The sequence below is a fragment of the Hypanus sabinus genome, chromosome 6 (assembly GCF_030144855.1).
Source record: "Hypanus sabinus isolate sHypSab1 chromosome 6, sHypSab1.hap1, whole genome shotgun sequence".
NCBI classification, from domain to species: Eukaryota; Metazoa; Chordata; class Chondrichthyes; order Myliobatiformes; family Dasyatidae; genus Hypanus; species Hypanus sabinus.
The window spans coordinates 140220660-140244306 of NC_082711.1; the positions used below are offsets into that span (position 1 = coordinate 140220660).

The 23647-nt window shown below is 41.6% G+C and overlaps 1 protein-coding gene across 4 annotated transcripts in view; it reads left to right on the forward strand.

Annotated features, from left to right (window-relative positions):
- hip1 (huntingtin interacting protein 1) overlaps positions 1 to 23647 on the forward strand; it is a 353299-nt gene that overhangs the window by 212753 nt on the left and 116899 nt on the right. For all 4 annotated transcript variants that reach the window (XM_059973084.1, XM_059973085.1, XM_059973083.1 and 1 more), the window contains 3 exons: positions 2959 to 3035; positions 16112 to 16173; positions 19239 to 19379. In XM_059973084.1, coding sequence (XP_059829067.1) covers positions 2959 to 3035; positions 16112 to 16173; positions 19239 to 19379 — 280 coding nt within the window. The remainder of the gene's footprint in view (positions 1 to 2958; positions 3036 to 16111; positions 16174 to 19238; positions 19380 to 23647) is intronic.

Below are 23647 nucleotides of genomic sequence, written 5' to 3' on the forward strand. Positions count from 1 at the left end.
AAGCAAGTCATGGTAAGAAAATGTCTGGAGATGTTAATCAGAATAAAGTGACATGACATAAGCCTTTTTCAGGTTGCAGGAGATATTTGTGGCCCAAGTTGTGTGTGAGCCAAAGTAACCTCATTTCCTTCCTGGATACTTTTCTAGAAATTTCTTAGCCTTGTTTAGTCTGACAGATTGTACACCAGCTTTTCTTCTCATTGAAGACTGTCTTCCCATTGGAATTGACACCGACCACAATGGATGGTCATGTAATCGGTGACATCTTAACATAAAGGTGGATATCATTCTCTAATAAGCTAATGACTATAAAATGTAGTGGTTTCAACCCGGTGCATCATGGGTAAAACCCTCAAAACCCTTGAGAACATCTACACGAAACACTGTTGCAGGAAAGCAGCAACCATCATCGGGGACCCCCACCATCCAGGTCATGCTCTGTTCTCGCTGCTGCCATCAGGAAGAAGGTACAGGAGCCTTAGGACCCACATCACCAGGTTCAGGAAGAGCTACTAGCCCTGAACCATCAGGCTCTTGAACTTCACTGAAATTCATTTGCTCCATTGAAGTAAGTGTTCCCACAGTTCATGGACTCACTTTCAAGGAATCTTCATCTCATGTTCTCCATTTATTACTTTTTTAATTATAATTTCTTCTTTAAATATTTGCACTTTGTTGTCTTCTGCACTCTGGTGGAATACTCTAGTTGGGTGGTCTTTCATTGATTCTGTTGTGGTTGTTATTTTGTATATTTATTGAGTATGCCCAGAAGAAAATGCATGTCAGGGCTGTATATTGAACCATTTATGCACTTCGATAATAAAATTAACTTTGAACTATAATGCCCTAACACAAGCATAATCTGAAGTCCACCCTGAATCTTTCGTTGCAAGGTTATTGACACCAAGGATATTCGCTTAATGCCTCAGTCAGTGCTTGTGATTCAACATGAAAATGCTGCCATGTGACCTTGGAGATACCTGAGTTCTTCTACTTTGGAAGCTACTTCTCTCGGGGTTCAAGCATTACCGTTGACATTTAGCATTGGATCCAGTGAGCAAACGTTTCTGTTGGGAAATTGCTCCAGCACATTTTTACTAAATGTAACCTTCATGAGGATTTGAAGGTCCGAATCTGCAATCCACATCACCATGTTCCTGTACTGCATGGTCTGGGTGACCTAATGACAAGAGTGAAGAGTTACCATGACGACTGATGATCCCTGAAGATCCCATTCTTCAACAGGAAAGGGTCAGTCCCTCAGTGCTGGTGATGTAATCATCTTTGCCAAAGCCAGTGTCACCAGCGCTGAGGCATTGATCCTTGAGCACCAATATTGGCAGACTGAGCTTTCTGTGTGAATGTGAGATCCCATATTGGACAGCAGAAATGCAACAAGGATGCCATGTGAATGTAACTGGGGGTGGGAGGTGGAGTGTTTTATAGTGTCTTAAGCTGGGAAGAGTAGGCACTAATTTGCCTCAGTTGACTCCACACACTCTGTTCAGCAGTAAAAACTGAAAAGAGGAAGAGAAAGGAAAAGAAATTGAAAAGAAATCCCTTCAGCAGGGAGCTGACCTACAGGGAAATACATGCTTGGATTTCCAACATCAGCAGGTTTTCTCTTGTCTGTAACTTCAGTGGCAGGTTTGCTGTTCCAGGATTGCAGTCTCGAGTTATTTCAGGACCTGTATTCAGTGATCAAGGGATGCCTGCTATCTCTGATCGTAGGCTCTGATTCATTTTACTCCTATTGAACTGAGTCGTAATTTTTTTTGCATAGTCATTGAAGGTTCACTTTATTCAAATCAGAATGCAGAAGCTTCATATTAATCTGCTTAAAATGTGAGAAGTTTGGCATTTAAAAAAATTGAAAAAGTGAATCTAGGTAAATTGCTGATTGGGGTAGAGAGTTAAAACATCTCAGTACATGTTACATTGAGTTGGATGGTTGTAAAAATGTTCTTGGGGCTAAAAGTACCAGTGGTTTTGTTCCTGAGTAACTTCTGCTAGAATTATGCATGGTAAGCCACATCCTTTGCTGTTCTAGTTCATAAATACAGAATTTTAACAACTGTGCACCTGTGTACCCAGCAAAGCAGACAATGGCAGCAGAAGAAACTAATGACAGCAATAAGAATGTGTACTTAGGTGAAGCTCTCCTTCCAAAACTTAATGGAGCAGCTAATGTCTTTGTGGGTGATGCAAAAAGGAGGTTGGTAAGCCAAGAAGATGATCTGTATGGTTTGTTACATTAAAAGATGACCAGCTTGCGTGGCTGAAAGGTATTGTACTGTGTCTGAACACCAGCTTTTAATCAAAACTTCCCTCATTCACTATACAATTTCAGCACTGACCTCTGGTCAGATTCAAATTCCAATGTAGAAACATGTGCTTCCAAACTGAAATTCTTCCTCAGAATTATTTATATGATGTGCCCAATTATTAAAGGAATGCTGTCAATCTATCATAGAACTTTGTGGTGGAGCAGCACGATGAATTCCAAATATGGTGTCTGTTGTTAATTTTAGCAGCAGCTGCTCCCAGATGTACAATATCCTTTCCTACTCCCGTGCCTTTGAACATTATTCTATAAAGAACAATAAAAACACAACTCTGTATAGTTTTGTGATTTGGAGAGGACTGAGCAAATGTTTGCAGTCAGTGCTTTCTTTCTAGAAAGAATAACTAACTATTAACCAAGCATAATTAACTATTGCAGGTTAGCTAGTGATCAAAATGCTGGAAATCAGAATTAAAAACTAAATAGCTGGAAGTATTCAGCAGGTCTGATACTATCCAAGGAGGGGACTGATGGCCTTCCATCAGAATTGAAGATTTTAGTGCGCATCTTTCCACAAATTATTTTATTTTCTTGTACTTTTGCTGAGTGTTCTCCAAATTGGAATTCTTAAGTTGTTTTTAATGTAGTTTCCCGATGTTTTTGATTCCATCTAGAATCCCAGATTTCCAGGTAATCTTCAGATGACAGACAGACAACTGGAGGAAACAGGAGAAAATGATGTAAATAACTTGTAAGTAATATGATGAAATTTGTATAATCTAAAATCCAAATAGTTCATCTTATATCTTTAATGAAGCTGAGTATCCCAGGTTACTTCCACAGTTAAATCTGTCACATGATATGATAAAGAAAGGTGAACCATGATGTCTCCTGTTATCAATTGTGCAATTAATTCAGAATTTAGAGCTGCTCAGATACAACCAAGCTCTTCAGAAGTGCTTTCCCCCTTTGAGAAGTCCTAAAGATTTGCATGTTTCTTGCAGTGGAATGGAATGAAATCAAAGCAAAAATATTTTAAACTAAAACAGTCATAAAAATATTTTATAGAAAATAGTTATAGAATTTAAACTCTACACGGTAGGAATTTATTCTCTCTGTCTGGCTTCCTCTGCTCCTCTGCTATAAGCTGCTGAGATCTCAGCCTCAAGCTGTAGAATCAGCTTTAACTCACTGTCTTCAAAGGTCACCTTCCCAAGCTGTCACACAATCAGGTCTAATCATTCTCCCTTCCTTTCATACTGCACCGTTGTATGTGCACTGTTGTGTTTTCTCAAGTAAACTTTTGTTTTATGTGCAAATTTATGAATGTGCTGTTCTCTACATTTGGAAACTCAGTTAGGTATCCAAGGTTTCACGGCCTTGAGAGAATATTTTGGCAATTTCAAAACTAAGCGGAACAGCACATCTGATTTCAAGCCATATTTAGAGGGAAAATGCAAGCTTCTAGTTGTTCTTTTAAATTTAAATGAAATAGGAAAATGAAGCTTTTGAACATTTTGTCTGTGGATGTTCTCAGTCTTCCTACAAATGAGGGTTGAGGGTGGGCTCCTCAACCTCGCAAGGCTGAGAGCAAAATCAAAAGTCGGGACATTGTGGTGCATGAGCGATGGTTTGCTGATGACTGACTATACACTGGTTGCCCGCTCTCTCAAAGGCTTATAGGAGATCACCAGTCGCTTTGCCAGTGCAGCTAAAAGCCTTGGACTGACAATCAGCCTAAAAAGACGGAAGTTTTGTACCAATTGGCTCCTGGCTCAAGCCACAAAGAGCTAACTGTCCTCATTGACAACCTTGTCTCAATGCTGTCAACAAGTTTTGCTACCTGAGCAGCATAATAACATCCTCAACTTCTCTGCATATAGAGATTGAGTCAAGAACCAAAAAAGCCTGCTTTGCCTTTGGTGAGCTGAAAGATCGAGTTTGGTCACAGAACATCAGGTTAGCCACCAAGTGCAAGGTGTATGGGACCATTGTAATAAAAGCCTTGCTATATGGATGCGAGACGTGGTGCCCATATCAGAGTCAGTTACGCCAGTTTGACCAATTGCAGCAGTGTCACCTGCGTTCTCTGATGAAGATCACCTGGCGAGACGAGGTCTCCAGTACCAAGGTCCTCTCTCGAGCCAGAATGCCAGCAGTTTCAACCCTGGTGATGTCAGTGCAACTGCGCTGGGCAGGACATGTTGTCAGAATGCCTGACGGAAGACTGCCCCAGGACATCTTGTACGGCCAACTGTCCAGTGGTATCCAAAAACGAGGAGGCCAGCGACTACGGTACAAGGATGTTCTGCACAGGAGCCTCAAGAAAGCTGACATTGCCCCATCAAAATGGGAGGATCTGGCTGAAGATCACTCACAGTGGAGGGACACCATCAGAAAAGGTGTGGACGCTGCTGAGAACAAGCTCATAGAGCTAACAGAGGAAAGGCACAGGAAGCGCCACAACAGAGCTTTTGCCCCTGCTGCCCCTCCAGGCCTCACCTGCCAAGTGTGTGGCAAGCAGTGCCTGTCAAGGATCGGCCTGTACAGCCACTCCAGGACGCACATATCAAACCCCACTAACTGACTGAAAGGAACCATCATCATCCTATGTGATGGATAGCCAGAGAGAGAGACTCAGTCATCCAGGTCACTGTATATCAAGCAGTAGAAAATCAACTGGACTTGCTGTGTTGTCTACAAGATGTTTTGCCACTCATCTGAGAGGCTTCTTCAGTTCTGAGCCATAGTAGGTCGTTTTCCAGCTTGTAAAGATAATGGGAGTGTCATTAGTCTTATCTTTGCATAAATTAAAGTGTGAACTGTTGTGGAGATGCCTGGGTAGAGATGTTAGGAATGCATTGTAAGTAGCTGATAGGTGGTGCTTTATCCTACCCCTTCTGTTCAGGGTTGGTTTCCAGTTTGACAAAGATAGTTTCTTTAACCCCTCTTTCAAACCGCCTGTCCTTCCTGTCCACAATGTGCACATTTCTGCACAGATCTGTAATCGGCGAGACAAAATAACTACTTGGATGGCCCAAATTAGGAGGACAAAGACCTTGGGTCAGGATTCGGCTGTACATAGCTATAAGAGATAGAGAAGGGGATATATAACAATGGTTTGGAAAAAAAAACGGGTGGTGGCGTGAGGTCCTGAGTTCGAATCCGGCCGGCTCCCTTGCATGCTCTCCATCTGTGCCTGGGTTGAGTGTTGAGCTAACAACCCGACCTCTTAAAAAAAAAACCGGGAGAGGGATGGGCTTCGCCAGGTTTCAGATGCCCAAGACACGCTGTACAATGAGCATACCAAAAAATGAACACACACACACACACACACACACACACACACACACACACACTCTCTCTCTCTCTCTCACACTCACACTCACTCACTCCCTGCAACTCTTAATGCCCCTCATGTGATTGCTATAAACAACTCAGAGTTTATAAGCCAGAAAACTACCTACCATGGTTAAGAGATGAGAACACCTCTCGGATGAGTGGTGAAACATCTTCCAGACAGCACAGCAAGTCCAGTTGCCTTGATTTACTGCTGCTTGAGATTGATATTTTGAACATTTCACAAAATGTGCTTTGCCTGTCATTTATACTGTTGCGTACTATTTTTGTAGGAACCTTGTATCTATTTTCTACCTTTATTGTATTTTTTGCTGCAGGTTTATCATGGGTAGTTAACGTGGGTTGGGGGCATAGTAGAAGTGATGCTTTGTGTTTAGTCTGGCTAGTTTGAGTACAGCTGGAGAGTGGGCTGGGGTGATATCTTTATGTCGCCCACATAAAATTGCTTTAAATTGCTTGAATATTCTTGAATACATTTAAGACAAACTTTAATACACTGTTTATTTTTCTTGTTTTGCTCATTTTAGTTTTTTTAGTTTTTCTCATTTCAAGATTGTTCTGTTAGTTTCTTAATAGAAGATTGAATGTTTTTATTCAACTTTTGAACTTTGTTATTGGATGGATAGCATTACATACAGTATCAGCCACCTCTCTTAGTATCTTAGCAGCTTTAGTTTGTTTTCAAGAGCAGAGTTTGGAAAAACAAAAATTCTCTTGAGAAGTTCATTAGATGTGTGAAACTTCAGCAGTAACCAATAAACAGGCTGCTGTTTGTCGATTGCAGCTTAACGTTTGATATCATCATCCCCTCAGGGTTAAACACAAAGCTTCTAATCCTGGACCTTTGTTACCTCCCTCTTTAACCGGATCCATGACTTCCTCATCACGAGACCACAGTCGGTATGGATGGGTGGTTATCAACAGCGGTGCTCTTCTGGTGTGCATAACCCTCTGCTATACCTGTACAATCTCTTTGCACTCAACATCAGCAAGACCAAGGGATTCATAGTGGACCTCAGAGAGGGGATGGCAGGAGAACACACTCCAGTGTTCACTGAGGGGGTCAGTAGTGGACAGGTGAGCAGTTTAAGGTTCCTCCAAGTCAATGTCTTGGAGAATTTATCCCAGGTCCAGCATATCGATGCAATCATGAAGAAGGCTTGCCCAAAAGTCCTACATTGTTAGGAATCTGAGGAGATTTAATATATCTTCTGTTAAGATGGCAGTGTGTTGGATTGCAGCCACTTCACTGGGATCAACCAAAGATGTTATTGTCCTTTTTAAATGTACTTTTAATGATCACAGGACCCTGCTGTACATTAAGAACTTGCTGCACTGTAGGTCTATCCTGTCAGTGAGTTACTTTTGGTGGAGAAAGTGAAGGAGCTGGTGCGGATCGTGCTGCTGCCTGCATCAGAGAGGTGTTGAAAGAGTCTGTGTGCGAAGGCGGTGTGCTGTCTAACAGTGAGTGATCATCTTGTGATTGCAAGACCCTGTTGGACTTTGTTAATGAGGAACACTGCAAGTCTAATTCACTGATTTATTGGAGGGCAGCAGGAGTGGACAGTGGGCTTCATTTGTAGCGAGGGATAGGCTCCAAGCCGCAGTGTTGCCTGTTTATAGCTGCCCAGGAGAGAGGCGCCACAGTCAGTGTGCTGTCCTGGAGATGGTGTGGCATGGTGATCAAGCAGGAGGCAGTGATGCCCCTTAGTATTGGCTTGGCAGAAGACAGGCTGTATCGTGTTCAACTGCAGACTCCTGCAACATGTGTGGATTTAGAGTCTTGGGTTGTTTTTTTTGCGTGTGACTATTTTAGCGAAATCTTGTATCTGCTGCTTGCTATTTTATGTGTGCTTTGTAGTGCGTGTGACTGTTGGTACTATGTATTGCATCGTGGACCTGGAGAAATGCTGTTTCATTTATCTGTGTTCATGAGCATTCATCTATGGTTGAATGACAGTTAAACTTGAACTAGACTCTTGCAGATTTCTCTCAACGTACAGTGGAGAGCATTCTGACAGTTTGTATCAGAAGCTGGTACAGGGGATTCAATGCACAGATTCACAAGATGCTGTGGAGAGTTGCAGACTGAGCCAGCTCCATCAAAGGTACAGCCCTCCCCACTATCGAGGTCGTCTTCAAGGAGTAGTGCCTCAAGAAGCTGCATCTGTCGTTAAGGACACTCACCATCCAGGACATGTTCTCTTCTCCTTAACTGTCATCAAGGTGGTGGCACAGGAGTGTGAAGACCTGACTCAATGATTTGGAATCAGCCTTTTCCCCTCTGTCATCAGATTTCTGAGCAGGTCACTTCTTGCACTACTAACTTTGCATTTTCATATTAATTTTGTGTCTGCACTGTACTGCTGCCGCAACACAGCAAATTTCACATCACTTAAGGCAGTAACGATAAACCTAATTCTGATGTTGCTTTTCTCTGAGTGCATATTTTCATTTCTCCTTTCCAACTACACCAGCCAGCACCTGTTCCACTGAACCTTGGAATTTCTGCACCATGTATCTTTTACAAATACACCTTCAGTATGCTTCAAAGATTTGTGGAGGATAGCTTTCCATGGAATTAGTATCTTAATATTCCATATAGCCATATACACTCTGGCCTTCTGACATCTCTAGTGAAGCTACAAAGCTTTTGTGCACATGGTTTTGAGAGAGATTTTAGTGTATGCCATAGTCCTTCTAGTTTATTTCAAATCCACAATACTGAACTTGAACTAGACTCTTGAAGATTTCTTTAGATCTGCAAATAGTTAGATACTTTATTGATCCCAAAGGAAATTACAGTGCACAGTAGCATTGCAATTGCATGGATATAAATATTAGAAGAGAAGATAGAATAAAAAATAAGTTACCGCAAACATTCTAACAGGAGGGGGTCATCACTGCCCTGGCTATAGATTGCCTCATTATAGCGCCTAATGGCTGAGAATAAGAATGACTTCATGTAGCGAGCAGCGCAGTTGTCAGAGTGGAGATGGCCCTGACAATTAGCGTCACAGGCTGGAATGAGGGCTCCAATACACAGATGCACAAGATACTGTTAGAAGGTTATAGACTAAGTCAGCTCTAGTTACTGGTTATCAAGGCATTCTTTATTTGCCAAGCTACTAAGAGGATCTTAGTAGATTTGAACTATCTTTTGTGCTGCAAATAATATGTCTCAATTTTTCCCCCCATAAGGGATTCACCTCTGCAGCCCAGAAGAACTGATATAGGTGTACAACTGGGATAGACACCCTCTTGGCTTCAAATTAATACTGATGTGATATAGGCCTGTGATTCAGTTGCTGTAGCAGTTGATGTATAGGGGAAGCTTGATGAATTCTTGGGAATGAGAAATGTGTTTACCAGAGAGAAAGTAATTAAGTTATATAGCTTCAATCTGAAATCAAAAAGGGAAGAGACAAAACTGGCATAAATTTGAAACCATTAACCTTCAGTCTCTTAAAGCAGGTTGATGACCTGCTGGATGGTCGAAAAGTTTTTGTTAATCATTTGTTGATGCTCTTGGCATTGTGTCCCATTCAGGAGCAGGTTTATGATCACTAACATATGTCATGAAATTTGTTGTTTTGTTTTAGCAGTATGAAAAGATTTGAAAATTATTATAGCTTACAATAAAAAATAGTGCAACAAGCATCTGTCCTTCTAAGTGCAATAAGCATGTACAACAGTTTTTTTCTGTGCGACAGGAGAACATATATCATAGTCCAATAGTCTTTGCTTTATTATTTCCTTCATTATTATTAATCATTGGTAAATTAGTATTGTGTATATTATTATTCTGTACTTCATTAGTTAAATCCGCACACTGCTAAATGCGTTTTTAAATGTTGCTGCAGTAACAAATGAATTTCCCACTAGGGATCAATAAAGTATTTATTATTATTATATAACGAGGTAGTGTTCATGGGTTCACGATTCTCCCTGAATCTAGAGAATATGGACTTCAGGAGAGACCTTGGCAGTCATATAGAAGCTTAATGGAGAAGAATGAGAAAATAAATCGGGGATCAAAATAGATCAACCTTGTCTGAGATTACTAGAAGCAGCAAATCTAAGGGCAGTTGTCTACTCCAGAATTCACTTCCATTTTGCATTTATTATGCATTGGTGTTCTGAGATCAGTTGTAGAGGCTGTGCTCCCTAAATATGTTCATGCCAGAGTTAAGTCTTCAGAAAGCCAAAGGAAGCTGCAAAATAATGTTGATCAAGTTCAGATTTAATTATCATTCAACCATACATGAATATTGCCAAACAAAGCAGTGATCTTCTGGGGCCAAGGTGCAAAATGCATTACCAATAGCACACAGCACATATAGTTACTATTTTGGAAAAACATACATTCACAAGTTTTAAAAAAATGGCCTCAGTCCCTGAGTCGGCTTGATGGCAAGTTGTCCTGGTTCAGCTTGTTCTGCTACTGAGTGAACACCAGAGAGCAGCACTGACAGGAGGGTCTTGCCTACAACCCAGTATGGACGCCAACACGACCACAGAGGCCCTGTTCTCTCCCACACCACCTCAATGCCTCCTCCCCTGGGCGCTTGCAACAGGCAACCCAGTGGCAAGGGCCTTGTTCTTGCCACTACTGAGGCAGCGCAACTCCCCTGCCGTTGGTTCACTGGCGAGACCAAACTTCCTGCACTCCACGTTACCAATGTCCAACAGGGTGTTGAGATCACAATATAACACTCGCATTGTGCACCCATCCCAATGGTACACAGATCCAGGTGACAGCACAATGGTGGTACGCAGTAAGTTCAGCTCCATTGCTGTTGAGCATCAAATTTTGCAGTATTTGATGTTGTTTGTACCCAGCAGTGACTTTCAATCTCAAAAAAGTACATGAGCAAGTACAAACAAATTTGATAAATGGCAGATTAAGTTGGTGTTTATGAAGCAGAGGCAGACTATTACAGGTGAAATGATATAGCGGTAATAGTCTGAATAGAAATTGTCTGAGAGCTATTTAGGATTGGTCTGACTTCAAGGTATAGTTGACAGAGCATTAAAGGCACTTGACTCATTTTAATACGGCAGCAAGAAGAAACTAATTTACCTCTCTGAGAGCATTAAGGGTTCTATGTTTGATACTGAGATTAATAAGTACAGGAGGAAATATTATTGGAAGGATTTTGAGATGTGAGAGAAGAAACAATGCGTATTCATAATGATGTCTTGTCAAAGAAAATATAATATAGAGTTTATTTTAATCTAACTGAGAATTTGGGAAGAGAAGATAGTTGAGGGACCTTTGGAGTAATGGAAACAGTAAAGGATATGTAGGCCTTGAAAACAATTAAATATAAAATGTTTAAACCTCAGGATGAGAGAAGCTCTATTATAGAATACATTAAGAGGCATTGTAGAAGGTTCCACTTTTGGTGGAGTAATGAAAATTACACTGGCAACAAGCCGAATGACAATTGCTCCTGTGTATAAGTCAATCCAAGGAGAGAATTAAAGGGAGCTTTGCCTGGATTGTAACCCACTTTCTTTACTGAAGAAGTATTGAAGGTTCTGGGAACACGTATTGAATGACACCATGGATGTTTAATGGTGCCTCACTGAGGAACTCTTTGCATGGATGAGTGAACCACTTGCCTACCAATGTGTCTCCCTGCTGGATTTCTCAGGATTGGAAATGGGAATAGCGAAGTCTATATTGTAAATGTTAAAGGGATCTAGATGACTTTTGCTGTCAAGGAGCCAACAGCTGTTCAAATAAATTGACATTCTTTGCATTGTGTCAGGTAAAGAGTTTGGGTGTAATTCTGACCCAGGTTGTCTCAAAGGGTCGTTGAGCTGTTTTAGATCCCAAGAATAGCAGTGATATTCTTCATGATGGTCATTTATATAACAGTAAAACTCAGTTACTAACTGTGGTTTTGATTGATGATTATTGCTTTGTGTGTGCAGAATATTACAGCATTGCCTTGTGATGTGGTACCTGTCATTTAAGCAGCAAGAGTGACTCAACTTAGGCTGCTTTTCCAATGTATTTCTTTGAACTTTGCGCAGGCTTTGCTGTGCTGTGCTGGAAATGATTTCATTTTGTAAATATTGCCGCGAACTACTCCTTTATATCATGGGCTTTCTGTGTGTCATTCTTGATGTCCTAACTCATTCAATGGTCTTGAGGTGGGTTGCAGTACCTTTCAAACAAAGCAGTAATTGTTGTCTTTATCCTTACTTGGTTATGGATTAAATGATGGGTGGTTTCTTTGGTAGGTATAAAATATGAAGGGAAGTGAGACTCAAGAAATGAGAGATTGCTCATGAGAATGAACTTTGTAAAAGGAAATATTGCAAGTATTATTGATGGCCATAGAAGAGTGCAAGTAGGTGGCCAGTCCAGTCTCTGGTAATGTTAACCCCCAAATATGCACAAGTTTTTAGTGCTCTGTATGGCTCTAACTATTATTTCATAGCTTGGAATGTTCAAGCAAAGTCCTGTTTCAAGGCTGAAGCATTTTTTCCACACATTTGGCCCATTGAATCTGCTGGCTGTCTGAATTGCATCAGTCCTATTAGAGAGCAATAAAGCAGTACAGCATAGAAGCAGGTCCTGACGAAGGGTCTCGGCCCGAAACGTCGACATTGCCTCTCCTTGTAGATGCTGCCTGGCCTGCTGTCTTCCACCAGCACTTTGTGTGTGTTGTTTGAATTTCCAGCATCTGCAGATTTCCTCGTGTTTGATAGAAACAGACCCTTTGGCCCATCTGTTCCATGCTGACTTGATCATCTGTAGTCCCATCTACCTTCTGACGTTGATGTCCGTGCACCTATCCAACCTTCTTGTAAGTGTTACTATTGAACTTGCATCTACCTCTTCTGCTGTCCACTTGTTCCATCTTTTGAGTGAAAAAATTCTTCCTTAGATTCCCTTTAAATGTTTCATCTTCCACTCTAAGCCTATGACCTCGAGTTCTAGTTTCACCCAACCTGAGGGGGAAAATGCCTGCATGTATTTACCCTATCTATACCCGTCGTGATTTGCATACCTCCTTTAATATTTCCCCTCATTCTCATGCTCTCCAGTCCTAACTTATTCAACCTTTCCCTATAACTCGGGTCCTCAAGCCCCGGCAACATCCATGTACATTTTCTCAGTCTTCTTCTGAGCTTGTTGATATCTTTCCTGTTGGTAGGTGACCAGACCTGAATGCCAACACTCTAACTCCAGCCTCAGCAACATCTCGTACAACTTCAATATCACAGCTCTTGTACTCAGTACCCTGATTTATGAAGGTCAATGTACCAAAAGCTCTTTATGATCTGATCTACCTGTGAATCCACTTTCAAAGAATAATGGATCTGTATTCCCAGGTCCCTTTATTCATTCACATACCCCAGAACCCTGCCCTTCCCTTTGTAAGTACTACCCTTGTTTGTCCTCCCAAAATGCAATACCTTACACTTGCCTGCTTTAAATTCCATCTGCCATTTTAAAGCCCATTTTCCAAGCTGATCAAGGTGTCTGATGAAGATGTTTCACTGAGGACCTGTGCTCCGATCACCAGAAAAAGTGAGATCCATCAGTGGCCACCTATTTCAATATCATTTCCCATTCCCATTCCAATATGTCCATCCATGGCCTCCTCCACTGTTGTGATGATGCTATAATTAGGTTGAAGAAACAGCACCTTGTATTCTTTCTGTGTATCCTCCAACCCAATGGCATGAACATCGACTTTTAAACTTCCAGTAATGTCCCCCAAGCCCCCTCCTTCACCATTTCCCTCTCTCACCTTATCTCCTTGCCTACCCATCGCCCTCCTCTGGTGCTCCTCCCCCCTTTACTTCCTTCTGTGGCCTCTGTCTCTTTCACCAACCAACTTCCCAGCTCTTTACTTCAGCCCTCCCCCTCCAGATTTCACCTATCATCTTGTGTTTCTCTCTCCCAACCCCACCCAGCTTTTTAAATCTACTCCTCAGCTTTTTTTTCCTCCAGCCCTACTGAAGGGTTTTGGCTCAAAACGTTGACTGTGCTCTTTCCCTAGATGCTGCCTGGCCTTCTGAATTCCTGCAGCATTTTGTGTGTGTTGTTTGGACTTTCAGCATCTGCAGATTTTCTCATGTTTGTGATCAAGATCATGTTCCAATCTTTGATACCCGTTCTCATTGTCCACTTGACTCCAATCTTGGAATCAACTGCAAATTTACTGACCTAGTCTACCACATTATCATCTAAGTCAGTAGTATAGATGATGGCTAACTACAGACCCAGCACCAATCCCTGTGGTACACTGCTAGTCACCGGCCTCCAATCAGAGAAGCAACTATCTCCTTCCACTCTGACTTACCCACTAAGCCAGTTTTTGATCCAATTGGCAACTTCATCCATTCCTCCACCTAGTTACCTATAACTTCTTAAATATACATCTCCCTGCTCCACCGTGATTATCCCATCAGCCACTTACAAGCAAAGTAATTTACAGCAGGCTCAACCAGCACTGCCTTTAAGACATGGGAGGAAATGGGAGCACACAGGGTTCAGCTACACAGTCACAGGGAGAACAAGCAAACTCCACTCTGATACCATTGGAGGTTTGGATGAAATGTGGGTCACTGGAGCTCAGAGTCATCACTGCTGTCTGGTTCAAAAGAAAACACAATTCACTGTCATTTCACCTAGCAGTCAGTGGGGAAAAAATACTATTAAAGTAGGCTTAGCTGATGTTATTTGACACAAAATGATGGCCTAATCTTTATTTGCCAGTACATTATCATGGCACCAGTGCAGTTTTGACTCTAAGTTTCAGACTTACAATAGGTCTGTACCTGTACCTGATTAGAGTCAAAATAGATTCTGTTCCAACATTTCAAAGAGTACTTCTTTGGCAAAGGATTTGGCAGAATTGGACTTGTGTAGCACTTGTGAGGAGGATGCACTTGCAGATGTATTAGAGGTCAGCTTTAGGGTAAAGCATATTTTGAATGGATTTTGTGTTAATTGAACATTAAGCTTGAGCGTTGGAGAGTGACAGTAGTATTCATGCATTCATTATGTGCAGTGTCGTATGATGTAGGTGATTGTGGTCTTGTCAATGACCATGATTTTTCTTGGCAATTTTTCCACAGAAGTGGTTTGCCATTGCTGCCTTCTGGGCAGTGTCTTTACAAGATGGGTGATCCAGGCCATGGTAAATACTCTTCAGAAAATGTCTGCCTGGCGTCAGGACTTGTGACGTGCACCAGCTGCTCATACGACCATTCAAACTTACAAAATGAGCAAAAATAGTGAAAAGAAAACGGGCAATGTTTGGAAAAAGAAATTTATCAGAAAACAGAATAATAGCTCCATGCTTGGTCCAGTGTGAACCTCTGGCAGTCCTGATATCTCTCTCTCCTACTCAGTGATGAGCACCAGGACGTACCATCTTTAACTACCACAAAGTTAGTTTAAGACTACACATGAATTAGAATATGATCCTCCCCAATAGTTACAATCGTGTAACACAATATACAGAAGTATCTACCTGAAGTACAATATACAAGCAATATATAGACATTACCACATCCCCACTGTTAAAGAAATCGAATATTCCACCATGTATGTTGGGAAAGGCATCAGAAAGCTAATTAAGCACATCAGCCCTTAGGAGGATAAACAGCGCAGACCCAGTACAACGACAGCAGAATGACAAGGGGGGTGTGTGTGTGTGTGTTGCATTTACTGAGCACTCTCTGTCACAGGTGGTCTTCACATACAATCGGCTAAGATCTTTTTTACCTATTGCAGAAACAAGTTTGAGTGGCCAAGTAATTTATCCATTGTAGCAACTTTTGCGTTTTCTTTGCTACTTCTTTGTAAGTAGTGCTGTTGTACAACTCAGCTAAAACTACTGACACTAAAATTGATTAGTTCATTGATCCACACAGAATCCTTTCGGTCCTGCTTGACTTTTCAATGATCATTGGACCTATTATGCGCCTGTTCTTTTTTGTAGCTGCTGCTTTCTCATCTCAACTCGACACCTGCTGGATTGTAGGAACCAATTTTCTATAACTAATATATTTAAAATAGTTAATTAAATTATTTCTTATGAATTAATATTGCCTTAACACTACATATCACACAGTTGTTCCATCCTTTGTATTTAAAGTTTGATTGAGATAGTTTATCTCAGGTCATCATTTATAAGGATCCATCCACACAGCAACTAAGCCAGTTCTTGTTAAATGTGACCTACAAGGGAAATGAGATCTGCAAGTTTCTTAATTGTTTTTGGAATATGGTATCACCCAAATAACCCTCACATTGCAAAATGTGCACTGTTCTCCCCTGATGCATTGCCCAAGAGTGGGAGTTGGCCTAGCTTCATTCCCTGAACATATTCCTGATACTTCCTTTACAGAAGGGTGGCGAGTAGTGTGCCCCCTAAGAATCTATGTATATAAAGCTTATTACTAAAAGGTATCTTTTCTGTTTCTAATCAGTTTTCAGTTGACGGTGGAAATGTTTGATTATCTCGAGTGTGAGCTCAATCTTTTTCAAGCAGGTAAGTTGGGATTTGACGTTACTTATAAGCAGAATGAAATACTGGTTTTCTTTTCAATTTCAAAGTTATTTTAACTGTTTCATTGTGACTCTCCACCTTTGGTAAGTTGATAATCATGTACAGAGAGTGATAAACTGTGAAAGCATTAAAGGATGCAGATAGTTAGGTGGTTTTGCTGGTTGGATTGCTGCTGGGAGCTTTGAGGCTTGTCTTCTGTATTAGAAATAATGAGAATGCAGGAGGTCTGATTAGTAAGCTTGCTATGATGCAAAAATTGATGCATTTGCAGAGCAAAGGAAGTTGTAAGCGAGACATGTAAGTGGAAGTGACTGTGGGTTGATCAGTGAGTGCTCTGCACCCACTCCCTTCCACACCTCCCAACTCACATGTACTAGAATGTACTAACTCCTTGTAGACATTACTGGAATTGAACTCCAAACTCCGCCCCAAGCTGAAATAGCTTCATCTTAACAGCTACTGGACCGTGGCGCTGTAACTAATGTTTTTTTAATAGATAAAAAGTTCAAAATTATTATTCAAGTATGTAAATATTACTGTATTGCTACCTTGGGATTCATTTTCTTGCAGGCATTCACAGAAGAACAGATAAATACAGTAAATCGATGAAAGAAATCAGGAGGGCTAAGGGAAGGCATGAGGTTGCCCTAGCATGCAAGGTGAAGGTGAATCCCAAGGACTTATATGGATGAGTTAAGAGCAAAAGGATTTCAAGGGACAAAGTTGGTCCTCTGGGAGATCAGAATGGTAGTCCACGTGTGGAGCCAAAAGAGATGAGGACGATCTAAAATGGATTTTCTGAATCTGTATTTACTTGGAAGACAGGCACAGTGTCTGCAGAAGTGAGGCAAAGCAGCAGCAATTTATGGGCCCTATACAGATGACAGAGGAGGAGGTGTTTGCTATCAAGGCTAATTAGGTTATATAAATCCCCAGGGCCTGACAAGGTGTTCTCCCAGACCCTGTGGGAAGCTAGTGGCAGAAATTGTCAGAGCCCTAGCAGAGGTATTTAAATCGTCCTTAGCAAGTGAGTTACTGAAGGATTGAAGGATAGCTAATTCCACTGTTTAAGAAAGGCACTAAAAATAGATCAGGAAATTATAGGCCAGTGAGTCTGACATCAGTAGTGGAAAAGTTATTGGAAAGTATTCTAAGGGACCGGATATATGAGTATTTGTATAGAGTTGGACTGATTAAGGATAGTCAGCATGTCTTTGTGAGTGGTAAGTCATGTCTAACCAATCTCACAGAGTTTTTCAAGGAAGTTACCAGGAAAGTTGACGAAGACAAAGCAGAGGATGTTATCTACATGGACTTTAGCAAAGCCTTTGACAAGGTCTCGTATGGGAAGTTGGTCAAGAAGGTTCAGTTGCTTGGCATTCGAGATGAGGTAGTAAATTGGAATAGACATTGGCTTTGTGGGAGAAGCCAGAGAGTGTTATTAGATGGTTACCTTTGAGTAGTAGAGTGCTACAGGAATCATTGCTGGGTCTGTTGTTGTTTGTCATAAATAATATGGTTAACTGGATCAACAAATTTGCAGATGACACCAAAATTGTGGGGTTTAGTGGATAGCAAGGAAGACTATCAGAGCTTGCACTGGGATCTAGACCGGCTGGAAAAATTGGCTGGAAAATGACAGATAGACTTTAATGCAAACAAGCGTGAGGTGTTGCTCTTGGGTAGGACCAACCAGGGTAGGTCACTCACAGTGATGGTAGGGCACTGAGGAGTGCAGTAGAACAAAGAGATCTGGGAATACAGATCCATAATTCATTGAAAGCAGCAGCACAGGTAGATAGGGTCGTGAAGAAAGCTTCTGGTACATCAGTGGTCATAAATCAAAGAATTTAGCACAGGACATGGGATCTCATTGAATTTGTATGAGAAGTTGGTGAGGCCTAATTTGGAGTATTGTGTTCAGTTTTGGTCACCTACGTACAGGAAAGATGTAAATGAGGTCGAAGCAACAGAAAAAAAATTACAAGGATGTTGCTGGGGACTAGAGGATCTGAGTTATAAGGAAAGATGAAATAGGTTTGGATTTTATTCCTAAGAACTTAGAAGATTGAGGGGAGATTTGATTGAGGTATATAAAATTATGAGGGGTACAGGTAGGGTAAATGCAAGCAGGGCTTTTCCTCTAAGGTTGGGTAGGACTACAACTAGAGGTCATGGGTTAACGGTGAAGAGTGAAATGTTTAAAGAGAACAAGAAGGACTGTGGGTGCAAGTGGTACATTTGAGCTCAATTTCAACTGTGAAGAGAAGTTTGGATGGGTACATGGATAGTAGGGATCAGGGCGCAGATTGATGCAGTTTGGTTTCGTGTTGGTGTGGACTGGACAGGCCAAAGGGCCCGTTTCTGTGCTGTTTATTTTAATAACTGACTCTTAAAACTACATAAAGACTGACAAACAACCGATGTGCAAAAGATAAACCAAATAATAAAATGATTGAATAAGTAAATAAATAATGCCAAGAACGTGAGTTGTAAAGTCCTTGAATATGAGTCCATAGGTAGTGGAATTAGTTCAGAGTTGAGGTGAGTGAAGTTATCCACACTGGTTTAGGAGCTTGTTGGTTGAAGGGTAGTAACTGTTCCCAAACCTGGTGGTATGGGACCTGAGGTTCCTGTATCTTGGGCAGCAGGGAGAAGAGAGCATGGCCTGGATGGATGAATGATGGGTGTTGCTTTCTTGCACAAGATGGCACAATCCCTGCCTTATCCATTTCTTGTGATCAAGCAATGTGCTCCAGTGATCATCATGATCTGGTTTGCACATTTCTCGTTTGACCCTCCGTGATACTTTGCTTCTTCTCTCTTGATGGAGATTGCAAATCTCTTCTGATTAAATTATCTTTTGGAGACATATGTAATGTATTTTATGGATAACTACAGTATGTGAGTTTTGTAAGAGTAAATTATTTTACAGGATGTTTCAGGAGTTGAGCAGTAATGATAGATTTACTGAATAGGCTTTACGTCTCATTCAGAGTTGCTTTATTACTTCTATTTGGTGATGCTGTTTCCCTTTCACTTTGCAGTCTTTAGTTCTCTGGACATGTCAAGATCAGTGTCTGTAACAGCAGCTGGCCAGTGTCGATTGGCACCTCTAATTCAGGTTATTCTTGACAGCAGCCATCTCTACGATTATACAGTTAAACTTCTCTTCAAGTTACATTCTTGTAAGTACAAATGCATCATTTGCCTAGCGTCATGGGTGTTCTGTGCAAAGTAATACTGCACATAAACTGTGGCTCAGTGTCATATGATTAGTCAGTAGTTTGACAGCAGGTTTAGAATGGGTTTGAAAAAACTGTAAAATTAGACTTCTGTTGCTAACTCAATTTTGTGGCCTTGAGGAATCCCAGTAACATTGAAAGTATGAAGAATTTGCCAAAGTTCTTCACTGCCTGAGATTGGTGGAAGGTGGTTTTGACTATTGGAGGTCAGTCATCTCTGCCCTGGGTGTAAGTAATGTCATAACTAGGGGCCTTTGATCACACAGTGTTCAATTCTATTAGCAATTCTTCAGATAGAGGAACAAAGACCTTGGCGACATGGAGTTTGGGAGTGATGAGTAGCCTGTCACATTTACCAGGATCATACTTGAGTGGAAAGAACAGGCCCATTCCCTGGATATTTAGCAACATGAACTTCCTAGTGGTCACTACTGTCCAGAAACTCAACTAAGTTATCTAGAGAAGCATAATAACTGACGTTCAGAGCCTGGTATTTTGGTAATTAAGTGACTTGCATTGTAAATACATCAAGCATTTCTGTCCAGTGATGAAATATCCCAGTTTCTTGGATGAATGTTTTCCTCATGTTTAACACTATCAGGACAAAACACTCCACTTGATTGTTAGTCCATCCACCATTTTTAGACTTAATGGGATAACCAATTAGCTTTAATGCACTTCATTTGCCTCATCTTTCTATTTTTGGGGCTTTTTTTCCCCCTCTGTCGATTGGGTCTCTGTGGATATCAAATATTTCTCTTTGAGGAGAATTGATAAGTAAGGTCATGATTGATATGCAACTTTTCTTTTTAAAGGACTATCTAAATGATTGACTGGACTTTGGGGTCCTTTGTCCAAGTTCTAAGATAATAACCGCGGTTCTAAACCATGGTTTATTCATAGCCAGCCTGCCCACTGCCTTTAAAACTGTTCCATGATGCCTTTGCCTAATTTACTCTGATACAACAATGCCACTAACTGCAGGTCACAGCAAGCATTGCATTTGAAAAACACTTGACTTCTAGTCATAAAAGTACCATCAAAGTGCACACACAAAATACTGGTGGAACACAGCAGACCAGGCAGCATCTATAAGGAGAAGCAAAATGATAGAGGAAGACTGGAGGGAGTGGGATGAAGCTAAGCTGGAAAGGTGATTGGCGAAAGTGATACAGAGCTGGAGAAGGGAAAGGATAATGGGACGGGAGGCCTCGGGAGAAAGAAGTGGGGGGAAACACCAGAGGGAGATGGAGAGCAGGCAAACAACTAAGTATGTCAGGGATGGGATAAGAAGGGGAGGAGGGGCATTAACGGAAGTCAGAGAAGTTCATGTCATCAGGTTGGAGGCTACCCAGCCGGTATATAAGGTGTTGTTCCTCCAACCTGAGTTTGGATTCATTTTGTCAGTAGAGGAGGCCATATCAGAAGACATATTAGAATGAGAATGGGACATGGAATTAAAATGTGTGGCCACTGGGAGATCCTGCTTCCTCTGGTGGACCGAGCGTAGGTGTTCAGCGAAACGGTCTCCCAGTCTGCGTTGGATCTCACCAATATATAAAAGGCCACCAAAGTGGCTAGTTTGGATGAAAAAATTATCTGAATAATGAAATTAACCAAGGACGCCAGGGTCTGCGAGGTACTCAAGCTGGGGTTGAAATGGAGAGTCTGATCTGGTACTGTAGGAGGGATTGGATGTCAAGAGAAAAATCTTGAGAAATTATTTTGATTGGAAGGCCTAGATAAAGTGGATGTGCAGAAGATAATTCCAGTGGTGGGATAATCAAGGATCAGAGAGCGCAGAATAGAATGACATTCCTTTAGAACAGAAATGAGGTTGAATTTCTTTTGCCATTGGGTGGTGAATCTGTGGAACTCATTGCCTTGGACGGCTGAGGTGATCAAGTCATTGGGTTTATTTAAAGCAGAGGTTGATAGGTTCTTGATTAGTAAGGGCATCAAAGGTTATGGGGGGAGGGCAGGAGAATGAGGTTGAGAGGGAAAATAAATTAACTATGATCGAATGGTAGAGCTGACTTGATGGGCGAATAGCCTAATTCCTCTCCTGTGCCTTATGGTTTTAATGACTAGAGCAAATGCTATATTTGAAGTTTTTGAATAATGTTTCTGAGTACACAAGGAGGCTGGGTAAGTCAGTCTGCAGATGTCATAAAGGTTAGCGGTGTTGTGGATAGTGTAGAACATTGTTGTAGGTTACATCGGGACATTGACAGGATGCAGAGCTGGGCAGAGAAGTGGTAGATGGAGTTTAATCCAGAGATATCTGAAGCAATTCACGTTGGGAGGTCGGACTTGAAGGCAGAATACAAGGTAAATAATAAGGTTCTTAACAATGTGGAGGAACAGAGGGATCTTCTTCACGTCCATGGATCCTGTAAATTTGCAGTGCAAGTTGTTGGTGGTTAAGAAGGTAAATTGTATATTGGCCTTCATAGTCGAGATTGAGTTCAAAAGCTGCGAGATAATGTTTGATGGCCAGCAATGTTGATGTGGGATGAATCGCATCCATGGTCAGATGTTGGACTGCCAGAACAGTGAGGATGAGTGATAGTTGCCTCCTCAGGTTAGTGAGTCCTTGGTGGGTTCCAGAATTGGAGTTCCATGCGGGCAGAAGGCATGAGGGCTGGTGGCCCCCTTGGTGTTCAAGACAGTGATACAGGAGTTTGGGGATTAGTGTTTGGGGTCCCGGTCATTAGAGAGTCTGGAGTTCGAGTCCTGGAATTTGAGCTCCTCATTTGTCATCATTGGCAAGTCCTGAAGATCAAATCTTGAAGTTGGAGCAGATGTCCAATATTCAAAGCTGAATGACTGGAGCTGTGGGCCTGCAAATCTGTGAGTCCACTGGGAAAGTCATAGGCACAATGTCTGGAAATCCCGGAGTCCTCTGGAGGTTGGCGACGGCCTATCCTTGGGTTGGAGGACTAAGTGTGTGCTGCTGTTGTGTTGCTGTTGTTCTGTCATGCATTGTTGGTGCCAGAATGTCTGGTGACATTTGCTGCCCACTGCACACTCTTAGGTTGTGTTGGTCGATAACGCAAAGGCCGCATTTCACTCTATGGTTTGATGGAAATGTCAAAAATAAATGAATCAGAATATGAATTAACCCCGTGTATTCTTGTATCCGTGTAACATGCACAGAATGCTAGAGGAAGTCAGCAGGTCATGGCGTGGAATAAACAGCTGATTTTTCTAGCTGAGACCCTTTATCAGCCCTGATGAGGGCTCTCAGCCCAAAACATCGGCGGTTTATTCCTCTCCATTGATTCTGCCTGACCTGAGATGATTCCGCAGCATTTTGGCTGTGTACTCTGGATTTCCAGCAGCTGTCAAATTTCTTGTGTTTATTGTTGTATCCCCAGTACAAATCCTGAATAAAATCCAGGACTCTGCTTTAACAGCTGTATTTTTAGTGAGCATGTACAGTGGCATGCAAAAGTTTGGGCACCCCTGGTCAAAATTTCTGTTATTGTGAATAACTAAGCGAGTAAAAGATGACCTGATTTCCAAAAGGCACAAAGTTAAAGATGACACATTTCTTTAATATTTTAAGCAAGATTACTTTTTAATTTCCATCTTTTACAGTTTCAAAATAACAAAAAAGGAAAAGGGCCCAAAGCAAAAGTTTGGGCACCCTGCATGGTCAGTTCTTAGTAACACCCCGTTTGGCAAGTATCACAGCTTGTAAACGCTTTCTGTAGCCAGCCAACAGTTTTTCAATTCTTGTTTGGGGCATTTTCACCCATTCTTCCTTGCAGAAGGCTTCTAGTTCTGTGAGATTCTTGGGCCGTCGTGCATGCACTGCTCTTTCGAGGTCTATCCACAGATTTTCTATGAGGTGTAGGTCAGGGGACTGTGAGGGCCATGGCAAAACCTTCAGCTTGTGCCTCTTGAGGTAGTCCATTGTGGATTTTGAGGTGTGTTTAGGATCATTATCCTGTTGTAGATGCCATCCTCTTTTCATCTTCAGCTTTTTTACAGACGGTATGATGTTTGCTTCCAGAATTTGCTGGTATTCAATCGAATTCATTCTTCCCTCTACCAGTGAAATGTTCCCTGTGCCACTGGCTGCAACACAAGCCCATAGCATGATCAATTCACTCCCGTGCTTAACAGTTGGAGAGGTGTTCTTTTATTGAAATTCTGCGCCCTTTATTCTCTAAACATGCCTTTGCTCACTGCAGCCAAAAAGT